Source organism: Castor canadensis, chromosome 7 (assembly GCF_047511655.1).
Source record: "Castor canadensis chromosome 7, mCasCan1.hap1v2, whole genome shotgun sequence".
NCBI classification, from domain to species: Eukaryota; Metazoa; Chordata; class Mammalia; order Rodentia; family Castoridae; genus Castor; species Castor canadensis.
In genome coordinates this window covers 130,965,123-130,990,173 of record NC_133392.1, presented here as the reverse complement: position 1 = coordinate 130,990,173, position 25,051 = coordinate 130,965,123, and the positions used below count along the sequence as shown (strand labels likewise).

Below are 25,051 nucleotides of genomic sequence, written 5' to 3'. Positions count from 1 at the left end.
AAAGGGATTCATTTTATATAAAGAAAGGAAAAGTAACAAATGAGCTGAAATAACAGGGTAATGCCAACTGGATAAAGGGTAAAAAGAGGAAGTCCAAGGAAAAATGAGAGAAAAAACAAAAACAAGGTGTTTATAAAGACAACCAGAACTGGAGGAATGGCTCAATTGGTAGAGTGCCTGCTTTGTAAGCATGAAGCCCTGAGTTCAAGCCCCAGTCTCACTTAAAAAAAAAAAAAAAAAAAAAAAAAAAAGAACAAAGACAACCAGTAGGCTGGAATGCACACAGTATAAGAGAGGAAAGAGCAAAATTAAAGGTAGAAAGGAAACCTGAAAGCAAAAATTCTACTTTGACTCAAACCACATATACTGACCTAACTAAAAGCTAGCACTGTGTACCAGAGCATAGAAGGAACAGATACAAAAAGTATAATGTAGCACAATCCTTCAAGACACCTGATTACCTGCCATAGTGATGGCACATCATTAGTGTGTGATAAATGACCAAATGCCTTCAATAAATTAATCACATGAAAAGACAAACATAATGAAGCAGGAAGTCTTAAGAGAAACTAAAGACTACCTATCATCTGACATAGACCTAACCCTATCTATATGCCCCCTTCTTCCATATGCTTGTGCACACACCCCACATGGTACACAACTTGGTAAATTCTATTAAAGAAAATTAATAAAACATGTGCAGAGACAAAGAAATTAAATTGGATTATTTGTTATTTAACATAAATCACTTAGTACCTAATGTGATGGTTCATCAAACATTCCTTAAAGAAGTGTAGACCAGGCATGGTGGTACACTCTTGTAATCCACATGAAAGGCAAAGGCAGGAGGATCAAGAGTTCAAGGCCACCCTGGGCTATACAGTGAGACACTGTCTCCCCCCTGCCCCACCCAAAAAAAAAAGTGATTGATTCCTGGATCTGGCCAAGAAAGGTACAAGACAATCCTGGTGCCAAAAAGGAAAAGGTAAAAACGTACTAAAGAAACAAAAGAACAGGGACACCCTGTAAGTGCTCCCAATAGTTGAAGCTGCAACAATCTGAATAACAATTAGAGCATAAAGAATAAAATATCCTCAAGTGAGTACTTTACAAATACATGGTTGAATACATAAAAGGAGAAAGGAACACCTCTTACTGAAGAATAGGGATTAGTAATTTTACAGGGAAAAGAGGAAAAGAGAAGTTGTTGCCTATCAATGAATGCTGAAATTAATGGACAAACATTTAAGAAGCAGCAGGATATTTCATACCCCCCAAGTATCTCCCCAAAACATTTTATTATTTACGAAGTGAAAAACAGTAACTTTATAAGTGCCGAAACCTGACAGCATATTATCCAAAAAATCATGGTTATACTGACCATGTAATTTCTGATATGCAAAGAAGGGCACATTACCTCATCATTATTTGTCCCAAAAATGCAGTACCTCCATCTAATTGTGTGAAAATATCAGCACACTAAGGAAAAGTCTACAAAATATCTGACAAGTACTCTTCAAAAGTATGAAAGTCAAGACAAAAAATTGGAGAAGACATGACAACTAAATGCAATGTAGGATTCTGGAACATAATACTGTCTGGTCAATCTTATTGTACCATCATTGATTTCTTGGTCTTGATTTTTTTTTTTTTTTTAAATAGTGTTGGCTATCCTGGACAAGCACTCTACCACTGAGCTACATTCCCAGGCCTTTTGGTTTTTATAATTGTACTACAGTTATATAAAATGTTAATATTAGAGTAAGCTGATGATACAGAGGCACCTACTATACTACTTTTGTAACTTTTGTATAAATCTAAAATTGTTTCAAAACAAAGTTTAAAAAAAAAAAAACACAGTGAATGATGAATACAGTATTAGTTGCAATACCATATTGTGTTTACCTTGTCCTATCTATTTACCTGAATTCAATATTCTTACTGCTCTTACTTTATGCTATGTCAGTCCTATAACATAATAAAGCTCTAATAAATTTGTTAATCAAAAATAAGTTACTCATCTAGATTTAAATTTTTCCATTTCAGACATCCTAAAAATGACTAGTAATTAGAATTTCATCTTTAATTACATGACCCCCCCACGAAGATTTATTTTCAATAGCAGTCAACACAGTATTGCTTACTCTACAAAAGTAGTAATTTAAGTAAAATCCTTACCTTCCAACCACTGCCAGCCTCTCTATAATATGGGAAGTTATCACAAATCCACTGGTAAATCTCACTTAGAGTCATTTTCTTTTTGGGTGAGCTATTAATTGCAAATGTAATGAGGCTGGCATAACTGTATGGAGGTTTCCCATCTTTGTGCTGTTGAACTTCTTCCTGGTCCAGAGTTGTATTTGGGTCAAGGAGTGCATTCTTCTTAGAAATTCCTGTTCCATGTGCATTTTGTGCAGCATCAGATTTTTGGATAGCTGCTCTCATGGTGAGCTGTGGTAACCAGTCCATAGATGTTAGGCTGCTCTCCAGTTCAGATGTCATCCTGAAGGTAAATAGACTCCTTAGTCAGAATCAAGGAAAGAACCCCTCCTTCTCAAAATAATCCAACATTCACAAATCTAGGAGTTCCAAAGTAAGGTAAAGCCTGAGCTAAATCTGGAGAGAGAAGATTGAGTATGTTAATGACCAAACCAAATATTTAAGGGATCAACATTTCCAATCTTTTTTCTTAACTTTGTCTTCTTCAAAACTTAACAAACTTGTTTTAAAGTGTTTAAAATACAGAACAATACATACATAGACAGTGACGCTGACACCATTCTTTCTAAAGTATGCCTCTTTAATAGGGCAAAGGATCTTGGTATGAAAATCTCTGTCTGCAGCCCAACTCTACTCACCAAAACACAAGCCCTTAAAAATTTGAAAACTGTACATCTTTACATCAATTTCATTTTTACAAATTTTAGAGGAGTTATACAAACTCAGGAGTATCAAAAATAAAGTGAAGGAAAGCATTCAGAGAAGTAATTGGGAAGTACACACAGGAATTTGCCATAAAAGAAAGGAAAAGTTGAGCAGGTAGGAGGCAGGAAGAGTAAAGCAGGTAGACAAGAATAGCAAGGAGATAAGCTAGCTGAGGAAACAAACCAAAAAGAGGAATGCAAAGTCAAGGACACTAATGAGCAAGAGAAAAGGAGGATAAGCAGTACCAGGCAGTTGTTTTTTTAAAGAAGTCAAGGAAGAAGCTTGACTTGAAAAGCTAACCAAAGATCTAGGAGTATAGGATGTTAAGAGGACAAAAAATCACATAAATGGCAACAAGAAAAGAAGCATTACAGCCTAAGCAAACGTCCAATGAGTTGGATTCTCTAATGTATTCATCTCTAACTCTAAAAAATTAAGACCATTACCACTCACAAAAAGATCTGCCAGGTTAATACATATTCTAGAAAAAAGAAAGTAGCTGCTCTAAGAATTGAAGGTGAGAATATAGAAAGAAAGTTAGACACCTCACAATGCAATTGTTAACTTTCAGCAAAGGATACAAGTCCCTTCTATCCAGGGTTCAAAGAAGCAGGACTAATGAGCCTGATAATAGAGAAGAAAGAAAAAGACTTCTAAAACACACCAAAATAAAAAAGGTAGGGGGGAGACAAAATAAGAAAATATCTCAGTCAAAAGACTGACTGGGAGTAAAGGAGGCTTCAGTGCTAGAGCACAGGACCTAGTCTGCGCAAGGTCCTTAGTTTGATCCCCAACACGAAGAGTAAGGAGGAAGGAAGAAAACCCAAACAAAAAACTTGTGGCTAAGAAAATTCCATACAGCCCATACAGGCTCCTCATCCAAAATGGCTCCCAGCAAAAAAACTTTGGGTATTGTGTATAGGATCTGAACTTATGAGAGACGATATAGAATCCATAAGAATACAGGCTTTGGAGTCAGTAAGACCAGAATGTAAGTATCCATGCCAGCAGCTACTACTACCTATAGGACTGTGAAAATGCTCACTATCTCTAAACCCTAGCTTCCTCATCTATAAAATGAAGCAGTAATAGTATCCACAGTTAAAATATTACTTTGAAAATTAAAATGTGATAACACTTGCATGGAGAAAATATTCAACAAATGTTAACAATACTAGTCCAAGAATAATTTGCACTAGCAATAGCAATGAAGATGGGAATAGTGGTACACACCTGTAATTCCAGCATTCAGGAGGCTAAGGCAGGATGATTGTGAGTTCTGGGTCAGCCCAAGCTACATAAGGAGTTGGAGACCAAGTTGGACTAGACCGTGTCTCAAAAAAATAAACAAAAGACAGCTATAAAGATTCTATCTTCATTGCCAGTAACTATAGAGTCCTACTATCATCTTGTTTTCTGATAGTTTGATCCGTTCTCATTTTTCTCAAATTCCCTTCTTCACCCTACGTGTATTTCTCTGAAGCCTGAATTTTAAATTCCCCTGCATAGTATCTTCAGAGATCTTTAAAAAATGACAAATACCCTCACTATTCTACTATACAGGATCAGCCAAAAATGATTATTCTCAGCATGCAGTAAGTAATGAGAAATTAAAGATCTTACAATACAAATGAACGGGGCAGTACCCTAGAGATTTCAGACTAATCTCTAATTTAAAGATAAAAAAACTAAGGTCCACTGAAGTTAAAGGCTCACCCTATTTCCCACAGGTTGTTAACAATAGAACTGAAACCAGAGCCCAACTCTCTCGATGCCCAATTCTATCATACCTTATCTGTAAAGTGAAGATGATAATTAAAACAGCACCTACTTGACTAATATAAAGTACTCAGCAGAGTGCCAGGCAAATAGGAAGTATTCAATAAATACTAGCTACTGGTGATGGTGGTGATATTAGTTGTTGTTACTATTCACATCCCCTCATTAAACACTGGCTATTATACCATGCTGTATTTCAATTTGCCTCAATCAAGCCTCCATTGCAAAGAACTTTATTTTGATCAAATCTTCCAAGCAGCAAGTTACAACCATTTTCAGAGTTAATATAAAAGCATGTTCTAAAGTGGGATTAACTGTCATTGCAGATGCCCCCTACTAGAAACTATCTTTACCCTGTAAGTTCCAATGAGACTTCATGACTCTCAATAACATAATGTAAACATAAAATAAGGTGTTTAAAATGTTATATTCAATAAGAATTTATAACTATACATGAATACAGAGTTACGTTGGAGTAAACTAATATACACATGCAAAATTAGCATGATAAAATTCCTGCCCTCCAGAAACCTACAGACCAGTCAGGAAGATCAGACATAAGAAAGCTAAATCAAAGAGCAAGGCTGAGCTATGGACACTGTGAAGGTTAAGTAAAGGTAGAGAACAACAAGAACTGCAGTCCTGAAGAAAGGAAGGAAGAAGTTCAACTAAGTCTTAAAGAAAGTTAAGATCTAGATAGCCTGGAATTAAAAATGTCTCATCTTCTTCAAAGACATCCTGTATAAGAATTATGCCCTTGTTATGCCTGTCAGTTCTGCTATAGCAATTTTAAGTACACTATAAAATATGGCTAAAATTTAAGCTCTGAATGAATGAGGTTTCTGTTTTGTTCACAACCTACTGAAGTTTATATATTCTTGGTAGTGAGGCAGAAAGTGCCTCCATTGTTGGTACTTAGGTTGGTGGCTGCAGTGATTTCCCTCTAAGCACGAACACAAAAGATGACCATTAGATTTGGCCAGATCACCATTACCTTTAGAAAGAAACCTATTAGTGGAATGGTGATAACAGAAGTCCACTTGTATAAGAAAACAGATGGTGATAAATTTTAAAACAGCATGGGAAGCTCTGACAAATATGGTTATAGAAATCTGGTTAAGAAATGTCAGGCCCTAATTACCTCACCTCATTCCAAAAGCTTCCTAGCTGGCCTCCTGGACTTTGATTTCTTACCACCCCTCCCTGCTAATCACCAAGTCCATGCATACATTCCAAGGGAACTCTATCAACACTGTGTCATATCATTATACCCACTTTCAATGTCTCCTTTTCTCCTAGTATACTAAATCTAAACCCATTTTCAAATACTTTAGCTCTTATTAATCCTTTATTCTCTAAATTCCTAGAGCAATTATAATTCTAATTTGGAATTTAACATGCCACTTCATGTTAAATGAGATGCCTAATTGCATCTCTTGACTAAGTTTTCTTTCACATATCCCCCACAGACAAAGACACACACTGAGGTCTGACTAATACTTATGATGTTACCTAATACCATGTAAGGTATAAGTTATCTGAAAAATAACACACTAATTCAATAAGGAGTAAGAAGACTTGTTTGCTAGAATGCCCTTTCCATCTCACACTGTCTAGGTGGCTTCTATTTTTCCTTCGACAGTCAGTCCAAACATCTCCTACAAAGCTTGGTCAATCCCTCTATCCACTCTCTATCTCTTACACTGAGTGAGGATTCTGCTCCTATACTAGGGTATAATACTCTATCATAGGATTTATATAGAATTTCAATTCTCATTTTAACATCAGTGAAACTCTAAGGTCCTTGAAAGAAGGCTATTTCTTGACTGAAATACCAACCATCCAATGAAGGTGTGGGTGTGCTTCTCCCCAAATGAGTAAGACCATAATACCTGTTATAAGCCAAAACACTTGTTAAAAAGAGGCAAAAGAGGGACTCAATAGCATAGGAAAGGGTACTCAAAGGATTGAAAAAAAGTATGACCCAAAACACAGATTGACAGGAACAAAAACAGTTCTACTGGACTACCAGGGAAAAATGACAAAATGGAAGCAAAAGATAAAAAGAATGTTACTTATGGGAGAAAGCAAGGCATGGAGAACTTATATCTAAAGTTCTTAAATCTATGATGGCTTCTGTTTTACTTAAAACAACTTCCGTAAGAAGTTTCTTTTACATAAAATTAAAATATAAGGAGCATCAAAATAAAACAACTCAAATGAAGTCATGATTGGAGGAGGAGCCTCTAATCCCACTTCATAAAACAGTACAACTGATACGATCCCATATATGCTTTTAGCTACTTTGTCACACTGCTTTGGCTTCCCTCTGCAACTCTCCTAATTCCCAAGTAGCAAAGGCTTACTTGGAAAGTTTTCAAGTTCCAACAAGAGAGACAAATGGTAGAGTTATTATTGTCTCCCTAAATGGAATAAAAGAAGACACTAAGGGGAAATAAAGGAATTAAGAATAATGAAGGTAATGATGTTGTAACCCAAATATTACTGAATCCTCCCACTCCATTCCTGCTACTTGGCTTTTATCTAGACTTGGCAGCAGGTGAAAAACTGAGCAACTGAGAACTAAGAAGAAATCTTTGTGATTACCACAGCAGTGTCTCTTGTACACTTCTGATCACATCCATCTCTAGGGGGTTGATATGTGCTATCATTTTACTACAGTATCTCAACATCCAAGGCAATTAGAAACAGGGGCTAAGGCAGAGATTAGATTAATTGTCATCTAATATCTGTTCTTAACCTTCTGCCCAATTTTATTAAGGATGGCACTCTGCCTTTTACCCTGCTTGCTCTCTGGAATGTGAATAAAACAGTTATTGCTCCAAGTTGATCTTGAGCAGGAAAGCCCCCACACTAAGGATATGGAAGCTAAGAGAAGGAATCTGTCCCTGATATGTATGTGAAGCAGTTTTTGCTTCACAATATTGAAGCGCCCATTCCAGCCCTGGACTGCTTACCTTCCAGATTTTTTGAGTGTTTACAGTAAGAGCAAGTGAATGCAACTGCTCACATGCACAGGCTTTGGGATGTAGCAGTAAAGGAAATGAGAATCTAAACAAGAATGAATTTTGATATTCCAGGTTGGAAAACTAGTAACAAATCAACTATCACCTGAGAAAGTTGGAAGGCAAACTGTATGTCAACTCCAGATATATCAAAAAGAAAAATGTAGGAAAAATATAGAATATGTTGGCTCCTTCTTGCTACTTAAAACAAAGTCCTGCCAGACGCCGGTGGCTTATGCCAATAATCCGAGCTACTCAGGAGGCAGAGATCAGGAGGATTGTGGTTCGAAGCCAGGCCGGGCAAGACCCTATCTCAAAATAATCTATCACAAAAAAAGGGCTGGTGGAGTGGCTCATGGTATAGGCCCTGAGTTCAAGCCCCAGCACCGCAAAAAAAAAAAAAAAAAAAAAAAAGCCAAACACCTAAAAAGAAATAAACTGATTAAAGTTACAGGGAGAGATAGAACATCTTCCTTAGCTTAAATTGCAGGTCAGAGACAGGCTTGCAATTTAAGCTAAGTGTCCTATAATTTGAAGCTTTGCAAGGCTGAAAAAAAACACAAACTGCTTCTGAAGTCCAAACTGAAGTAACTGAGTGTAGCTACAAAACTGCAGCCTTAGCAAAAAAGATAAAGATGCCTTGCCACCCAAGCAAAGCTGTAAGAATGTTCTCCTTCTACCAAGACTGTTGTTTCCAATGGCTTCACCAGTCTCCATTCCCTCAGAAGCTAAGGGGTCAGTGAAGAACTTGGATAAGGAAAAATATAATCTATATTTTCACTAACTTGTAACTGAAATTTAGCATGTAATTATAAAAGTAAACAACATGTCACAGTAGCAATACCTGTGACTACTATCAATAAAAATCATAAATATATTTAGAACAAATGTTGCAGAACTCTCAAATTTTTATTTTTTTGCTATTTCAAAATTGTGATATTCTTAGACTTGCCAGTAGATCTTGTTTAATGCAATAATTTAAATATAAATTATTATGTCACAAAATTAATACTGATTACTGTATTTCTATATAATTAGTTTCCTTTGTAACCTTAAATATTTTATGAATTGTGAAGAAATTCTAATAAGGGCCCATAGGCTTTAGGTATGCTGAAGAGATTCCTTGGCACCAAAATAAGAGACACCCCAAAGTCAGCAGATCACACTAAAAAATTCTGTCTGGGCAAGCCCATTGGCTCTAATTACTCAAAAAAAACAAGACACTTAAAAACTATAAATTTTAAAAACAACTACATGGGGGGTAGTGGGAGAAGAGCCTAGACTACAAAAGCCTGGTAAATTTCTAAAATAATACCCATGCTTATTAATAAGAAGTAAGTTGTAAAAGCTTGCTTTTCCCAGAAAGAGATGTTCATCAATACCCATCTAAATGCAGCATGGAAGACACTGAACAAGGTAAGATTTCTCAGAAGGCCACAGAGAACAATGGAAATCCCCCCAAAACAACACAATCAAAGAACTGATCCCACTGTCAGGGAGTCTCTGCCATTCCTACACATTGGATATTATAATTGGTAAGGACTACTGACTACTGTGCATTTCCCATTATCCCCTTTTCTGGATAGCTCTTACTACTGTTATTCTATTCCTTCTTCATCACTATATGTTAAATATGCATGTACAGGTAACCCTTACTTGGTTTAAAGGCTTTTGAACTACCAGAAAGCACTGTCAAATGTGATGAAAGAGACTTAGCTTTCCACTTGGATGAAATGCCAGGTTGTGTCCCTTGGGAAAAGAACAAGTAAGAAATACAAAGAAGAGCACATGAGGATGATTAGACAGCTAAGGGGTAGACTGCAGCAGAAACTGAAAAGAAATACTCTACTACAGAGTAACTTTACATTTTGTTAGCATGTGATATAAAAAATTAATTTATAAATAAAATAGTAAGTTAAAGCTATTTCTGAACAAAAAGACAGCTAGCATTGCTTTTTTCTAAATTAGTTATATACTACCAAAATCAAAGTCTCTATTCTAAGCTCAATCTCAGCAAAATAATATAGTGTATGTCCTATGTCAGAAAAAGACTCTGGAGCAAGACTTCCTGGACTGGAATCTAAAATCTTCTATTTTATGTGATACAAAACAAGTAAATAAACCTCTATGCCAGAGTTTCCTCATCTATAAAATGAGGATACAACAATACCCACCCCAAAATTAACACATGTAAGCACTAAAACTCTCCCCCCCCACCCCCCCAACACTTTTTTGTATGTCTAGACAGGAGTCTACCACTTGAGCTATGCCCCTCTTTTGCTTTTAGTGTGTTTTTCAGATAGGGTCTCACCTTACGTTGGCCTGGGCTAGCCTTGTACCATGATCCTCCTACCTCTTCCTTCCAGGTAGCTACAACATACAGGGGTGTATGACTACACCCAGCTTATCTTTGAGATAGAGTTTCCTTAACTGTTGCCTGGCTTGGTCTCGAACCATGATCCTCCTGTCTAGTCTCTCAAGTAGCTGGGATTATAGACATGTCAACAAATACTATTAATGCTATGAAACTCATACTCTTCATGATTTTCTAAATGACTCTCATTCTTACATTCACTAAATCACACAATCATTTAGCAACCTTAATGGAAATAAACCCTTCACTCAATTATTTATTCTAAGTTACCCAGAAACTACTGGTTTAAAATTGCTTATAGAAGTGTATGAAAATTTAAAGTATACTTTTCCCATAGAAATACGATCTTACAATGACAATTCCTAAAGCAGACCACAAAATCCTATTTTTTCCACAAAGGAGCTCTAAATCCATAGTTCTACGAATATGAAAGTCCTAGTTGGGTATCTTTATAGCAGAGAGACAAAGGTATAACAAGGAGAAGAAAGAAATGGTTTCACTGACAAAATTTCAATATAGGTTTTGCATGGCGTAATTCTAACTACTTTCTCCTTTTCTCTCACACTGTTCTAAGCTAACAATATTGATCTCCAATGTAGGTGTTTTAAACTCCAAAAATAACTGTTTGCTCTCTCTCCTCCAATAAAAACTTCCCCCTTTCAAAGCAGTGATCTCTGCTCCATTTAGGAGGAAAAGCAACAGCATTACATTACTTTCCACTAAGGCATAAATAACTGAGCTTTTAAACTTCCTGTAAGAACTGACCTTTTGGTCTGGGTGTGGCAGGTCACGCTTGGAATCCCAGCAACTCAAGAGGTGGAGTTTGGGAGGACAGAGGTTGCAAAAAAGTCTGGGTAAAAAGTTAGCGAGAACCCCATCTCAACTAATAGCCTGGTATAGTGGTATAGGCCTGTCATTCTAGCTATGCAGGAAAAGTAAATAGGAGGGTTAGGGTCTAGGCCAGTTAGGGAAAAATGTAAGCCCCTATCCTAAAAATAACTAAAGCAAAGAGGACTGGGGATGTAGGGGTGTGGCTCAAGTGGTAGAGAGCACTTGCCCAGCAAATATGAGGCCCTGAATTCAACCTCCAGTACCACAAAAAAAAATAAATAAATAAATAAACCAACCCTGACCTTTTTAAAAGAGAAACCAAAAATATCCTTACTGGTCTGAATAAAAAAAAAAAAAAGGTGAAGAAATCACCTTTTTTTGTTGAATAGGGAATTCAACAAATAACAGAACGTCACTTCAGAAAACTGCTCACTTTCCAACTTTTCTTTCACCTCTAAAGTTCTAAGAACTTTTATAATACAGATTGCATAAAAATTGGGGATTTAATAAGAGAACTGCCATCACTAAACACAATTTTAATTTCAGAGCTATTTATCATAAAGTCAGAGCTGGAAAAGATTTTTATGAGATCATTTTGTAAAGTTCTGATGTTATCTATTTTGGAGACCAAGAATATTCCTTAATAGATCTCCAAGATTGTCACAACATAGACAATCTTTTCTAAGTTAAGCAATTCAGGTGATTTTAACAGATTAATGTAAACCTCCCTTGCTACAAAGAGGAAATTTTCTTTAAAGTCTATCTTGGAAAATGACAACTAGTCAGAGTTCTCTTCATAATGACTCTACACATATTTTTCAGCAGTGTGTCATTTGGGTTCCTTGAGTAAGGTAAAAGGTCCTAACTCCAACTCTGTCCCACCACAAGATCTGTTTTAACCATACATTTTTTGTTCTTCTCTATATTCTCTCCAAATTTCTTCAAAAGTACTTAATTTTAAATTCATAAAACTGTATTCTGAATTCATAAAAGCCATACTCTTAGAACTCCATTTAGAGTACAAACTCAGGGATTTTGTGTTTGTGTGTGTGTGCACGTGCATAATTCCCATCTTTAAAACATTTTACTTTATAATTTAGGGAGGAAAGTTTTGGACATTAACTACTCTATCATTAAGTAAATACTATAGCTCACATTTAAATCTCACTCTGCCTACTGGAATTTCTATGTCTTTTAGTTGAATAGACTAATGAACACCATCAGTCCAATTCACGTAACACTCAAAACCATCTTTGCAACTGATATATAAAAATCAGGACAGAATCTGCAACTAATACTTCTTGTATTTAGTTTAAAGCAGCAAAAGTCCTCTGAATAACTCATGTCTATGGTTTGTTTTGTTCCATTAAAGATTTATCCTGACCTCTGCAACTCTACAGTTTCCAACATATCCAACATTTACTGGATATTCTACCATGAGTTTTATCTACACATTCTGCCTCCATGACATTTTACCCGTAAGTATGGCATCAAAGCTGGTGAAGGGCTAACAGTAGAAAGTGACCCTAACCTATCTTTTAATGTTAAGTATGATTCACAGAAAATGCTAAAGAAACAGCAAAATGTGGTATCTATGGTTCAGCAGTTCTCTCAAAGTATAGTCCAGAGATCCTTTTAGGGAGCCTGAAGGTCAAAACTATTCTCATAAGTTATTGCCTTTTTCATTCTGATCATCATATAAAAGGACAGTGGGCTTTTTCATATGCTACATGATGTGTGGTGTCACGACACATTCACTGTGTCTTAGGTATTCCATACACATTTTGTCATTTACTACTCATAGCACTTCTATGTGGCTTAGAGGTTTATTTGACTTGTTCAAAGATGCATAGTTAATAAATAAAAAACTATGTGGTTTCATAGCTACCTAGGCTTGACTTAGTCTACGTATCTGAGGGATATCAAAGTTCTATTCTTTCCATTATATGTAAGAGACATACATATAAATCTTATGTGTAATTTATTAAGAAACATGTTTGCATATAAATATTATGTATATGAAGATATATGTCTTTATCTTTATTTGCAGGGCTAGAGATCAAATCCAGGATCTCATTTGCATAGTATGAGCTCTTACTGAGTTAAACCACTAGGCAATATATGTCTTAAAATGATAGACCCAAGACTAAAGATTATTATTTCTTATATGTTTATAAACATGTAAGACATAGAACACATATAAAATTATATTTTAATTTATTTTTAAACATATAACAAGTTGAGTAATATATTTGTTTTTGGACATATATAACATGTATAAGAAAGAGTAAGCTTCATCCTTTTGAGATGACAACTTACTAAACATGGTTCTCAAATTTTGTCTATTAAAAAGAATTTAGTGCCTGAAAAGCTTTTATTTGGGTTATATCTATAAATGTTTATTATTTTAGAAATTAAAAGAAAAAATTTAAAGTGATTTACATAAAAACAACCTCATTTACGTTAACATAGATAACATATTTTATGAAAAATTTTTGTATTTTCCAACACAAATATTTTCTAAAAACCAGGCACTGTGGCTTATACCACCTGTAATGCTAGCAACACAGGAGACCAAGATTGTGAAGACTGCAGTTCAAGGCTAGCCCAAGGTGAAAAATTAGAGAGACCCCCATCTCAACCAACAAATTAGTTGTGGCAATGTGTGCCTGTCATTCCAACTATGTAGGAGGATCACAGTCTAGGCTATCCCTGGGCAAAAAAACATGAGCGCCTATCTGAAGTTTCCCTGATCACAAGAAGTCCATAAAGTCAGGTTTTTCATATGGAGCACAGAACCTGAAAAGACCAAAAAATTAATTTCTGAATATTGGTAGGTACTTTTAAATAAGCAATCTGACACACAGCTGTTTAACAATATGGAATGTCTATAATACTGTTCATTAACATTTATATTATAATACCAATATACTAATATTTACACTTACTATTACATAAATTTCGTAATTGTTAAACATCTATGTGATTACTTATAAAGGAGTTATCTCAGAGGATCATAAATGTATTCTAATATCTACTTTTAGATTCTTTCTTAAATTTCAAGATTAGCTTAAAAGAAAACTTAGATTGAGTCTATTACAAAAAGGTACTTTTAATTTTTATATGAATTAAACCAAAAATATAAAGGGGTAGGTAGAGAGAAGGATCAGGATAGATAAGATGCAGTCAACTAAAACTAAAATTTTGGAAAATGGTAAATAACTATGGCTTTAAGCACAAGGGAGAAGATGAGTAGGTCCTTCAAAAGACTGAGAAGTTTTAAGAAAGAAGTTACTAGACTTGATGAAAAGGAAAAGATGGCAGGCATGGTAGCACAGGTCTATAATCCCTCAGGAGGTAGAGGCAGGAGAACCACAAGCTCCAGCCTAGCCTGGGGTATATGGCAAGACCCTGACTCAAAAATCCAAGAGCTAGAGATGTAGATCAGCAGTGGAGCACTTGCTTAGCATGTACAAGGCCCTGGGTTCGATCCTCAGAACTAGGGGAAAGGGGGCAGGAAAAGACAGTCTTATGTTAAAGTTCATACCACTCTGAACCTAAAAAGTAGAAATGAGTTAATCTAGAATCCTAAAAGGCTATGAATTTAGTCATGACCCTACCTATTAGCTTAAAATCTAAATAAGCAGACCTTATGCTGTAAGAGCACATCAGTCATCAATTTACATAATACATCAACTGATTAGCATTATAACTCCCTGGTATAAAAAATCCTGAAGACTTAACTTCCAAGGAAATTCCAGTTCTATCTGGGATGAAATGTTTAACAATAATCAATATGTAAAGATGCTAATTTATTAGACTAAATTTATTAGACTCTGGAAATTTATCTTGCTTATGTTACTCATGGCTTCTTTTAAAGGCTCACCATTTTTTTTTCTATTTTATGTCACTATCACCTCAAAATTTCTGAACTTTGCTATCTTTAACACAGACTTTATTCTTTCTGTCTTCTCAACAAGCATAGTAACTTCTTCCTTAAAACATCATAATCTGGGTTAAGAACACAGCTCAGTGGTAGAGCACTTGCTTAGCATGTGTGAGGTCCTAGGTTCAATTCCCAGTACTTCAAATCAATCACTATTTTTAAAAATCACAACTTTTATGATAAACCTAGTCATATTTAGGTATAAACATAAAATGGCATTTTACAAATACAGGTTTGGGGGACAGATTAAAATTGTTTTCCATTATTTTAATGTGGCAAGCTGTTTAGTGTTCCTGCTCTGACCTATGTTATGTTTCTTTATAATGTGTCCCCAAAAGAAAAAAGTACTCCAGTGTCTCTTTACTTAGTTCCTCATTCCTTCATTTCTTCTTGATTTCAACATTTGTCAGATTCCTAATATGGAGTATGCATTAAAAACTTAATCTTTATGTTTCTGCCCTAGTCAGGGGATACCTCAGATAATGCTTTCACTAGAAAGGAATCCATCAGGTGCTATCTTGCCAGATTTAAGTCAAATCTATTTCCTTGGTTCTCCTTTTCCCTGAGGACCTCTTATTTTATTGTTCCTTCTTCTAGAGCTCCTTTGATTTGAATATGTTGAGGTCTGTTGAGGAGATCTGAGCAAAGTTTCAAGAGTGAAATTACAGAGTTAGACTGTGGGGGGGAAAATTAGTCTTCAACTGAAGGCCCTGCAATTCTCCTTGTTTCTTTCTTTAACAAAGTTTAAGTTAGTGTTACTAAATTAAGAGAAACTGCTTGTCTGTCCACCTCAGCTTTGTTTTATGCCCATTTCATATTGCTGTCTGTGTTGTAATTCATACTTTCGATACAATTTCTGATGTGTAAAATTGGTTGTCTTGTAAATATCTTATAAAGAGTTTAATGTAAATAAACTATTGTGGCTGTTTAAAAAAAAAAAAAAAAGAACCATACATATGATCAGTTGATTTTCAATACAGATACCAAGCCAGTGGGGATTTCCAATACAAATACCAAGCCAATGGGCTAAAGAAAGACTCAAAAAATTATGCTGAAACCAGCTATCTGTATTGAGGAGGTGGGGAGGAAGCAACAATAATCCATACCTCATATTATGCACAAAAACCTAAAAAAAATGGATAACAAACCTAAACATAAAACCTAAAACTGTAAACCTTATAGAAGAAATAATCTTTGTAACATTTGGTGAGGAAATACTTCCTAGATATGATATACAAAAAAATCACAATTCATAAAACAAAACAAGTGATAAACTATACTTCACCAAAATTTGAAATTTCTGTTCTTCAAAGACAGGAGATTAAAAAAAAAAAGTCATAGACTAGACAAAATATTTACCTGCAAAGTATGGATCTTAAAAAGAATATCCAGAGAATAGAAAGAGCTCTCACAACTCAATAAGAAAACAAACCCAATTTTAAAAGAAGGGCAAGTATTTGAATAGAAGCTGGCACCAGTGGTTCACACCTGTAATCCTACCTATTTTGGGAGGGTGAGATCAAGAGGATCACAGTTCAAGGCCAGCCCAGGCAAATACTTCTGAAAACCTCATCTCAAAAATAACCAGAGCAAAAATGGAGTTTAAACTCCAGTCCCACCAAAATAATAATTTTTTGAATAGCTATTTCAACAAAGAAGATATATGATGGTGAAGAATCACATAAAAATATGTTCTACACATCATCAGTCATTAAAGAAATACAAATTGGGGCAGGGAGATGGTGGGGGCAATCTAACCAAGGTACAATGTAAGGCTATTGGGAATTGGCACAAAGAATCCCCCCACATAATGAATTTATGCTAAATAAAAATGAAAAAAAAAAGAAATGCAAATTTAAATAACATTGACTATAACTACATACCTACTAGAATGGCTAAGATTAAAAGACTGACTAGACTAAGTGTTAATGAGAAGATGGTACTATTAGGCACTGCTGTTGAGAATGTAAAATTGAACTGGAAACAGTTTGGCAATTTCTTTCTCTCCTGCCCCTTGGTAGTAATGGTGTTTAAACTCAGCACCTCATGCTTGGTAGGCAGGTGTTCTACATTTGAGCCACACTCCCAGTCCAATGATATGTTTTGTTTGGGGTGTTTTTGTTTTGTTTCGTTTTGTTTTGTTTTTGTTTTTGGTGGTACCTGGGTTTTTACTCAGGGCCTCAAGTGCTCTACCACTTGAGCCACTCCTCCAGCGCTGGCAGTTCACTCCAAGGTATTTACCCAAAATAAGCCATGTATTTAGACAAAGACATGCACACAAATGTTCACAGAATTTTATCTGTAATAGCCAAAACTAGAAATGATCCAAATACCCACCAAAAGGTGAATGGATAAAAAAATTGTTGTCTATATATCTAATGGAATAAAAAGGAATGAACTATTGCTGTATCCCGCAACACAGACGAATCTCAAAATAATTATGCAGAATTAAAGACATCACGTCAAAAAAAAAAAACCCATACTATCTGACTGGATTTATAGAAAATTCTAGAAAATCCAAATAAATATACAGGTGACAGAAAAGCAGATCAGCAGATACCTTGCAGAAAGAGGAATGGAAGAGAAGAATTACACAGAGACAGTAGGAAGCTTTTAGGAACGATGACTCTGTTCACCATATTTCACTGCATGTTCATTTACTATGATGCTGATTCATGTGTGTATATTTTTGCTAGATATCAACTTATAACATATCAACTATATCTAAGTAACTATTTTTAAAAATTTGTGATTTAGAGTAGGCAAAGATTTCTCAGTTATGATATAAAAAGAGAAAACTATGAAGAAAAATTTTAAGTTGGACATTACTAAAATTCTAAACTATTTCACTCTACACAGAACTTGCATCTAGAATATTTAGAGAACTCATACAGCTCAATAAGAATCCAAACTACCAGGTTTTTAAATGCACAAAAGACTGTAACAAATACAAACAGATGACCAGTTAGCAATGAAAAATGCTACTATCATTAGTCATCAGGTAGATGCAAATTAAAACCACAATGAGATATTACTCCACTCTCACTAGGAATGTCTAAAATCAATTTGCTACATAAAAATGATCTTCCTTCACAAATTTATTTTAAGCTTCATTGGTTTTTTCTTGGTATCAATAACAAAAATAACTACATTTGTGCTGTAAGGTAAAGCATAAATGATTATCCCCACTTTGTACGGTTTCCAAACAGTCTCCTCTCATTGTAATAGGTACTCAGGTTTCTATCTACTCAAATAGTCTTATCTTGCCATACTGCCAGGCTCTATACTATTTGAATACAGCTTTGAAGGCTCCAAATGTATGTGATGGTTGGGGAAGGAAGATGTTAACTGTGAAAAGGGGTTTCTAGGCCTAAAAATCTTCATTCAGCTCCTTAACCTTCAACACAGGACTAGTCAAAGCATTCATGCCCTCAAGCATAGGAAAAAACAATCTTTTGTTCTCCTTGGCTCTTGTTGCCTTTATGAGACTCTTGAATCACATGTAAGAAAATAATATTCAGTACATATGGTCATGCATTGCTTAACAATAGGGATACCAGGCTGGGCAAAGTGCCTTACAGCTATAATCCCAACTACTCAGATGGAGGAGATCAGAAGGACTGCAGTTGGGGTCAGCCCAGGTAAAAAGTGAACAAGACCTCACCTCAACCAATCAGATGGGCAGTGGTGGTACACATCTGTAATCGCAGGTAGGTAGGAGGTGTAGGTAGGAAGACCATGGTTCAAAGACACAACCCCAATGAAAACACAAGACCCTATCCAAAAAATAACTGAAGCAAAGAACAAAGGGCTGGGAGTGTGGCTAAAGTGGTAAGATGCCTACCTAGCAAGTGCAAGGCCCTGAGTTTAAAGCCTGTACTAGAAAGAATGGAAAGAAGAAAAAAGAGAATAAAAAAGAAAACAATGGGAGTATATTCTGAGAAATACATTGTTAGGTGATTCTGTCATTGTATAAACATCAGAATATATTTACTTACACAAACTAAAATGGTTACAATGTCATTAGGTGATACAATCTTATGGGACAACCATTGTTTATGTGGTCCATGGTTAACTGAAATGCTATTATTCTACTGAAATGTTATTCAGCACATGACTCTTAGATTGAAGAACTGAGGCAGGAGTCCAATTTCAAAACTGTGGCTATTCTGATATGAAGATGGGAATCAAGTATCCCATTCGCTACACAAAGGACTATAAAGTATCTGAATCCCAAAACATCCTCTCTTGAAATTCTAATTCTTCTCACATAACAATGAACACATCCTGCTTTGTATCAGATACTTCCTTTTGTGTTCTGCCTAACTCACAACAATGCACTTTCTCAAAGCTGCTTCCATCCCCAGGGCCCTTGAAAGTCCTATCTATACCACATCTATACCAACAACATAGAAACAACTTAAAAGATCTGAATGGGGTTTGTACCTGACCCAATTTGGGCCCATAAATCTTCTTCCTCGAGAATCTGGAATTAGAACTAAAACAGTCTGAACTGGTCTCCTGAATGAAGAAAGCATGAACCTGAGAAGTATAAGACGGCTAAGCCAGAAAGACAAAGAAGGCTGTCTGCAGAAATGAAGAAATTAAAATTAGATTTGGAGAAAAGCAATCAAGAAGAGAATACACTGCCTAGATGCCTAATAGCTTTTCATCAGTCCCTAAGTTCTACTTCAAAAGATTTAGGCATGCTTTGGCTCTGTGAAAAACCTATGTTCCCCTAATAAGTCCTCTTCTGCTTGAAACAGCCAGCGTTGGTTTCCTTTATCTGCAATCAAATGAAGCTGACTAACATAAGCTTACTAAATTTAAAAACATAATTTTCTATTTTTCAGTATTAAACACTAAGTGCACTATTAAGATACAGGTTTTATATTTAATTTTTACTATACTAGTATATTTCGTGTTGCTTTGTATTCTCTATTACCTGATATGATTTTCCCAACATGTATGAATTCATAACTCAAATTTGTCCACCACCTCCCCCATTGAAAAAAATTTGATGCCTTTTGTAACAAGAATTGTTTTCAATTTTGCACCATCTATTTTAAACTTAATTCGGTGGTTTTCTACCACTTTTTTCCCCACAGTCTCCTGCATTGATAATTTTCCTTTTATACTTTTTTTTAAGAGAAAAAAAAAGTATCACCAACTAAATGGGATATATGTTTTGCAATTATTTTTGGGTTTTTTTTATTTTTTCTGGAGATATGAGTTTGAACTCAGGGCCTTACACTTGCTAGACAAGTGCTATACCACTTGAGCCACACCCCAGCCCTTTTTGATTTAGTTATTTTTCAGACAGGTCTCACATTTTTCCTTGGGGCTGACCACAGACAATGTTCCTCCTACCTCTGCCTCCCAAGTAGATGAGATTACAGGAATGCACCACCATACCCAGCTTGTTTGTTCAGACAGAGTCTAACTTTTCTTGCCTGGGCTGGTCTTGAACTGCAATCTTCCCATCTCTCCTTCCTACAAGGCTGTGATTACAGGTATGGGCCACTACATTAGGTGGCAATTTATAAAAACCTTAAAATACAGTAGATATTGGTAGCTGAGTATAGAGTTTAATGGTTAAGACTGTGGGCACTGGAATAAGACCCACTTATGAACCCCTAATCTATTTCCAATTAGCTGCATGTCCTTGAGCTGTTTAACTTTACCTCAATTTTCTCATTTGTGAAATGAGAAAAATAATGGTACTGACCACATAGGATTGTTAGGATGATTTAATTAATACACATAAAGTACCTAAAAGGGGCTGAGGGTGGCTCAGTAGTACAGTGATTGCCTAGCATGTGCCAGGCCCTGGGTTCAATATCTGGCACAAAATAAAAGTGCATAAATAATTCTATTTAGGGCTGGAGGTGTGACTCAAGCAACAGAGCACCAGCCTAGCAAACAGGAAGCCCTAAGTTCAAACCTCAGCAACACCAAAAAAATAAATTAAAAATCTTAATGCTATTAAGTCACAAAAGCAACTTTCCCTTAGGCACTGGTTCTTAAAGATTAAATTATACTCTAGGTAGTCCGGAGCATTACTGCCTGCTAGCACTTCCTTCAACAATGGAAATGTTTGTGTTCTGTCCAATATGATAGCCACTAGCCATGTGCCATTGGTGAGCAGTTAAAATGTCAATAGTGCTAAGGAAATGAATTTTTAATTTATTTATTTTGAATTAGTTCAAATTTAAATGACCACATGGAGCTAGTTCTACCATATCAGACAATGAAGTTTTAGAGGATAACCCAGGAAAGTTCAAAATACATTTTAGAAAAGGTTTCTGTAATGGTCATAATTAAGAAGGTATTCTCATTATTCTTCATTTAATTGCAACATGCCCTATCTAAACATGTAGACTGGGCTGGCAGAGTGGCTCAAGCAATAGAGTGCCTACCTAGTAAGCATGAGGCCTTGAGTTCAAACCCCAGTATTACCCACAAATAAATAAATAGACAAAACATGTAGATTAATAATGAAATTAGATTTTACTAATCCCAAAAAATGTTTGATGAAGGTAATAATAAATATCACACATTGATACAAAAGCTATTCTACCACTGCATGGAACAGACGAAAACCATAAAATTTTTATTCATTTATTTATTTATTTATAAATAAATAAATAAAATACATATAATGTCAAATGCGAGCAACATTCTAAGCCTGAAGGTCAATCACAAATCTGAACAGTTGGTAGATGATCTAGAATGTAATTTAGGGTGAAGAAGAAATAGGAGAAGAAAAAGAACTCCTCTTCTATTCTATATTCTTGAGCTTATAGCAAAGGATATACATCTGTCCCATCACCTTTTAGTCTAAAATATGATGAACCCTTTTTGCTTCTACTATCAGAAAACAGAGAAGAGAGGAAATATGCCAGATGCCATAATCCCATGAATGCTAAGGAACCCACTGAGTGAGGTAAGCATCAACAACCCTATTAGCACAAAATTAGGAAAAAATAATTTGCCCAAGATTAAATGGCTAGTATGTGGCAGAAAGACATCTGAACCTGTATATACCTGATTTCAACACTACATACCAAAGCTGCCTTGTCAATATCAAGCCTGGTACTGGAAATAAGATAGCAAGAAATCGTGAAATGAATCAACCCTCTTCTGGCCACTCTAAATATATGGGTCATCAATATCCAGAGGAGAAAAATGAGGAAACAGATGGACAGGAAATTCATCTGGGGCACTAACACATGAGTTTTTCTGGGAAAGCTCATGCTAAAATATTCTTATGGGTTCCCTAGTATATACCAAACAAACAGATTAAATCAATAATAAAAGGCAACTTAAAGGGAAATGATTAACAAAAAGGAAAACAAGTGACAAAAAGTAAATATGAGATTAAAGGAAGTAATCTCAAGTAGAAGGTGAAAAATGTCACCAGAAACTACTGTAAGTACTACTATAAAGCAGTGTCCCAAGCTATATACATGTGTGAACCATAAAATGCATCCTCTAATAAATACTAAGTAACTCAGAAATGCAAGGGTGTAATCTTAACAAGCCCAAAGAAACATCAATTTTACTTTGACAAAATCAAATTCTAAAAATAGTCACTGCTATTCTATGTGAGAGAAGTCATATGATATATACACATTTGTCCACATAAAGCAAATGTTCAAGAACATTCAAGAACATTCAGTAAGGCTTTGCTCTTACTGAATCTGTTCCTGGAAATAAAATACAGGTACACTTCAGGATTTGAGTCCATCTTATCCAAACTCAGGAACCAAACAGATTCTGCTAAATTTTTCAGAATCCAATATTGAAGGAGGTTAGGTTGATATATTTACAGGCGAAATTCCACTGAACAATGAACAGACACTTAAACAATGAAAGACAAAAATGTAAAACAGGTCATGTAAACATGTGTAAATATGAAACACTGAAACCTGTTGAAGCCATTTTAAGAAGGGGAGCAGGGGAAGAGGGAATTGAATCAAATGGAGGGGATGAACCAAACCAGAGTATGATAGATGTATACATGTAAATGTCACAAAGAAATCCCCTGTACAACTATCATAAACTAACAAAATAAATAAAAATCACCTCTAACTCAGTCCATCAAAAAGAATTCACTATTGACAGAAACTGTCCATCACTACATGAATTCTCACCCTCACTACCCAAAACTCAGAAACTGAACAGGTGTGGATGAGCTGGTATCTCTCACTGTTCAGACTCACACAAACTCAAGATAGAAATGCTATAAATTCCAATTTCAAGGCATACTTGTGAATCTTAAGAAATTAATATAATTTCACATGATTTATAAAACTTACTAGGATTTTTCAGCAACACACAGCTTTTCTACTGCTTTTCTACCAAAATCACATAAACACTGGCTGAAAAATAGATCTTAGAAAACATTTTTTTATACCGTATTTCTCCGCAGTCTGCTGGAACAAGTGTGGCAGTTAAGTCATTGCCCCTTGGCTCCAACACCCTCCCACCCCTAGTCAGCACTGTGATGCTAGAGCTAGGATTCTCTGCAAACCATACTTCACTTTGCCATCTGACTTCCTACAAAGCTCTACCAAGAGGGGGCACTAAAAACAGACTACAAGGCTACATGAGCATTTCCCTAGCCAAGGCTTCTACATCCTTGTAGCCACAGGTCCTTCCCATAGCAAGAAGTAAATCCAGTTGCAGTGCTGCCAACACTTGCATACTAGCTTTATCAGACCCCATTCAAAGACACCAACACCAGTTAGCATTCCTTCCTCAGAGGCTGGGTCTCAATCTCATTGGTCCCCTCTTCCAAGCTCACACACCAGCAACAGCCACGTAGCAGCTTCTCCTCACAGGAGAAGCTTAACAGGGACCTTCTTCAAAGTTCTAAGTTTTTCCCTGTTCCAGAATCCTCTGAGTAGTAGCTGGTGTCCTATCATGTCTATTTTCACAGTATCTTAAAGAGTTTTACTTTTATCTCCTTTCTGTTGCCTAGTTAAAAACTTTATATCTACTTAACAATTCTTCTTATTAAAGTATCATTGTTCAAATAATTGGCATGGTTTCTGCCTCCAGAAAGAACCCTGTCTTAAAAGAAAATAGTCTCATTTACTATATGATGATGCTACTGTAACTTTTATTGAAAGGTAATTTTAGTGTAAAGTGTGGTGGTGTACACCTGTAATCCTACCACTGGGGAGGCTGAGCTCAGAATTCAAGACATACAAGTCCTGGTATCAAAAAAACCCGTAATTTTGTAATTTTACCTATATTTGTAAAGAAGAGCAAAGTGCTGCCTAGAGCAATGTGGTTAAACAGTATACCTAACACTACAGAATCTTTCATAAACATTCTTTCAAAGAAAATTTGGGGAACTTTTTTTTTAATTTACATATAATATCTATTGGTATAAAATTATGTGATATGAAGATTGTCTTTCCAAATGTTCTACAATAATATATTATACATAAAAATATAGTAACTGCAATTTTTAATGCAGATTAAACAAAGATTAAATATCTAGAAAGAATGATATTTAATTTGTTTACCCCAAATATTTAACAGGACTAGGTGGAGAGTTTTAATTCATTTACTATCTTACCCTACCCCAAAAAAATTTTAAAAAGAAAAAATGAGACATGGTCTCACTATGTAACCCAAGCTGGCCCAAAATTCACAATCTTCCTGCTTCTGCCTCCCCAGTGCTGGGATTATAAGTGTACCACCAAGTCTAGCTCCCCCAAAAAATTTTAAAATACTTCACATACTTTCATCCCACTCCCTACCTTCACTTACACATAAATTGTCCACTTCACTCACATCTGTGTTTACAAACCCCCACCTACCTACCCATTTTCTCACTGCCATATGTCCAGCTCTTCTCCACTAGCTCATTTATGTCCTGTCTTGAGGCTTACTAAATATAGCCACTTACTAAATATACAGGAAGTGCAAATACAATAGTATATATCAGAGGTAAGGCAAATAAGCAGTGTTTGTCAGTGAATCTGAGTTACCTTAAGAGTTCTGGCTCTATTCCTATTGGGATGGTATACTTAGGGGATGGGGACTGCTTCTGATTTGAGGAAGAATCTATGGGAAAGTAGACTAAAATTTATTGTGGTTTTAAGAAATCAAGTTTTACCCTTCCTCTCCCTCAAAAAAGAAAACTATTTTCTT

At 35.6% G+C, this 25,051-nt stretch overlaps 1 protein-coding gene across 4 annotated transcripts in view; it reads right to left on the bottom strand.

The window, feature by feature from the left end:
* Foxj3 (forkhead box J3) overlaps window positions 1-25,051 on the bottom strand; it is a 128,058-nt gene that overhangs the window by 71,715 nt on the left and 31,292 nt on the right. For all 4 annotated transcript variants that reach the window (XM_074080432.1, XM_074080431.1, XM_074080435.1 and 1 more), the window contains one exon: window positions 2,179-2,503. In XM_074080432.1, the coding sequence (XP_073936533.1) occupies window positions 2,179-2,503 (325 nt within the window). The remainder of the gene's footprint in view (window positions 1-2,178; window positions 2,504-25,051) is intronic.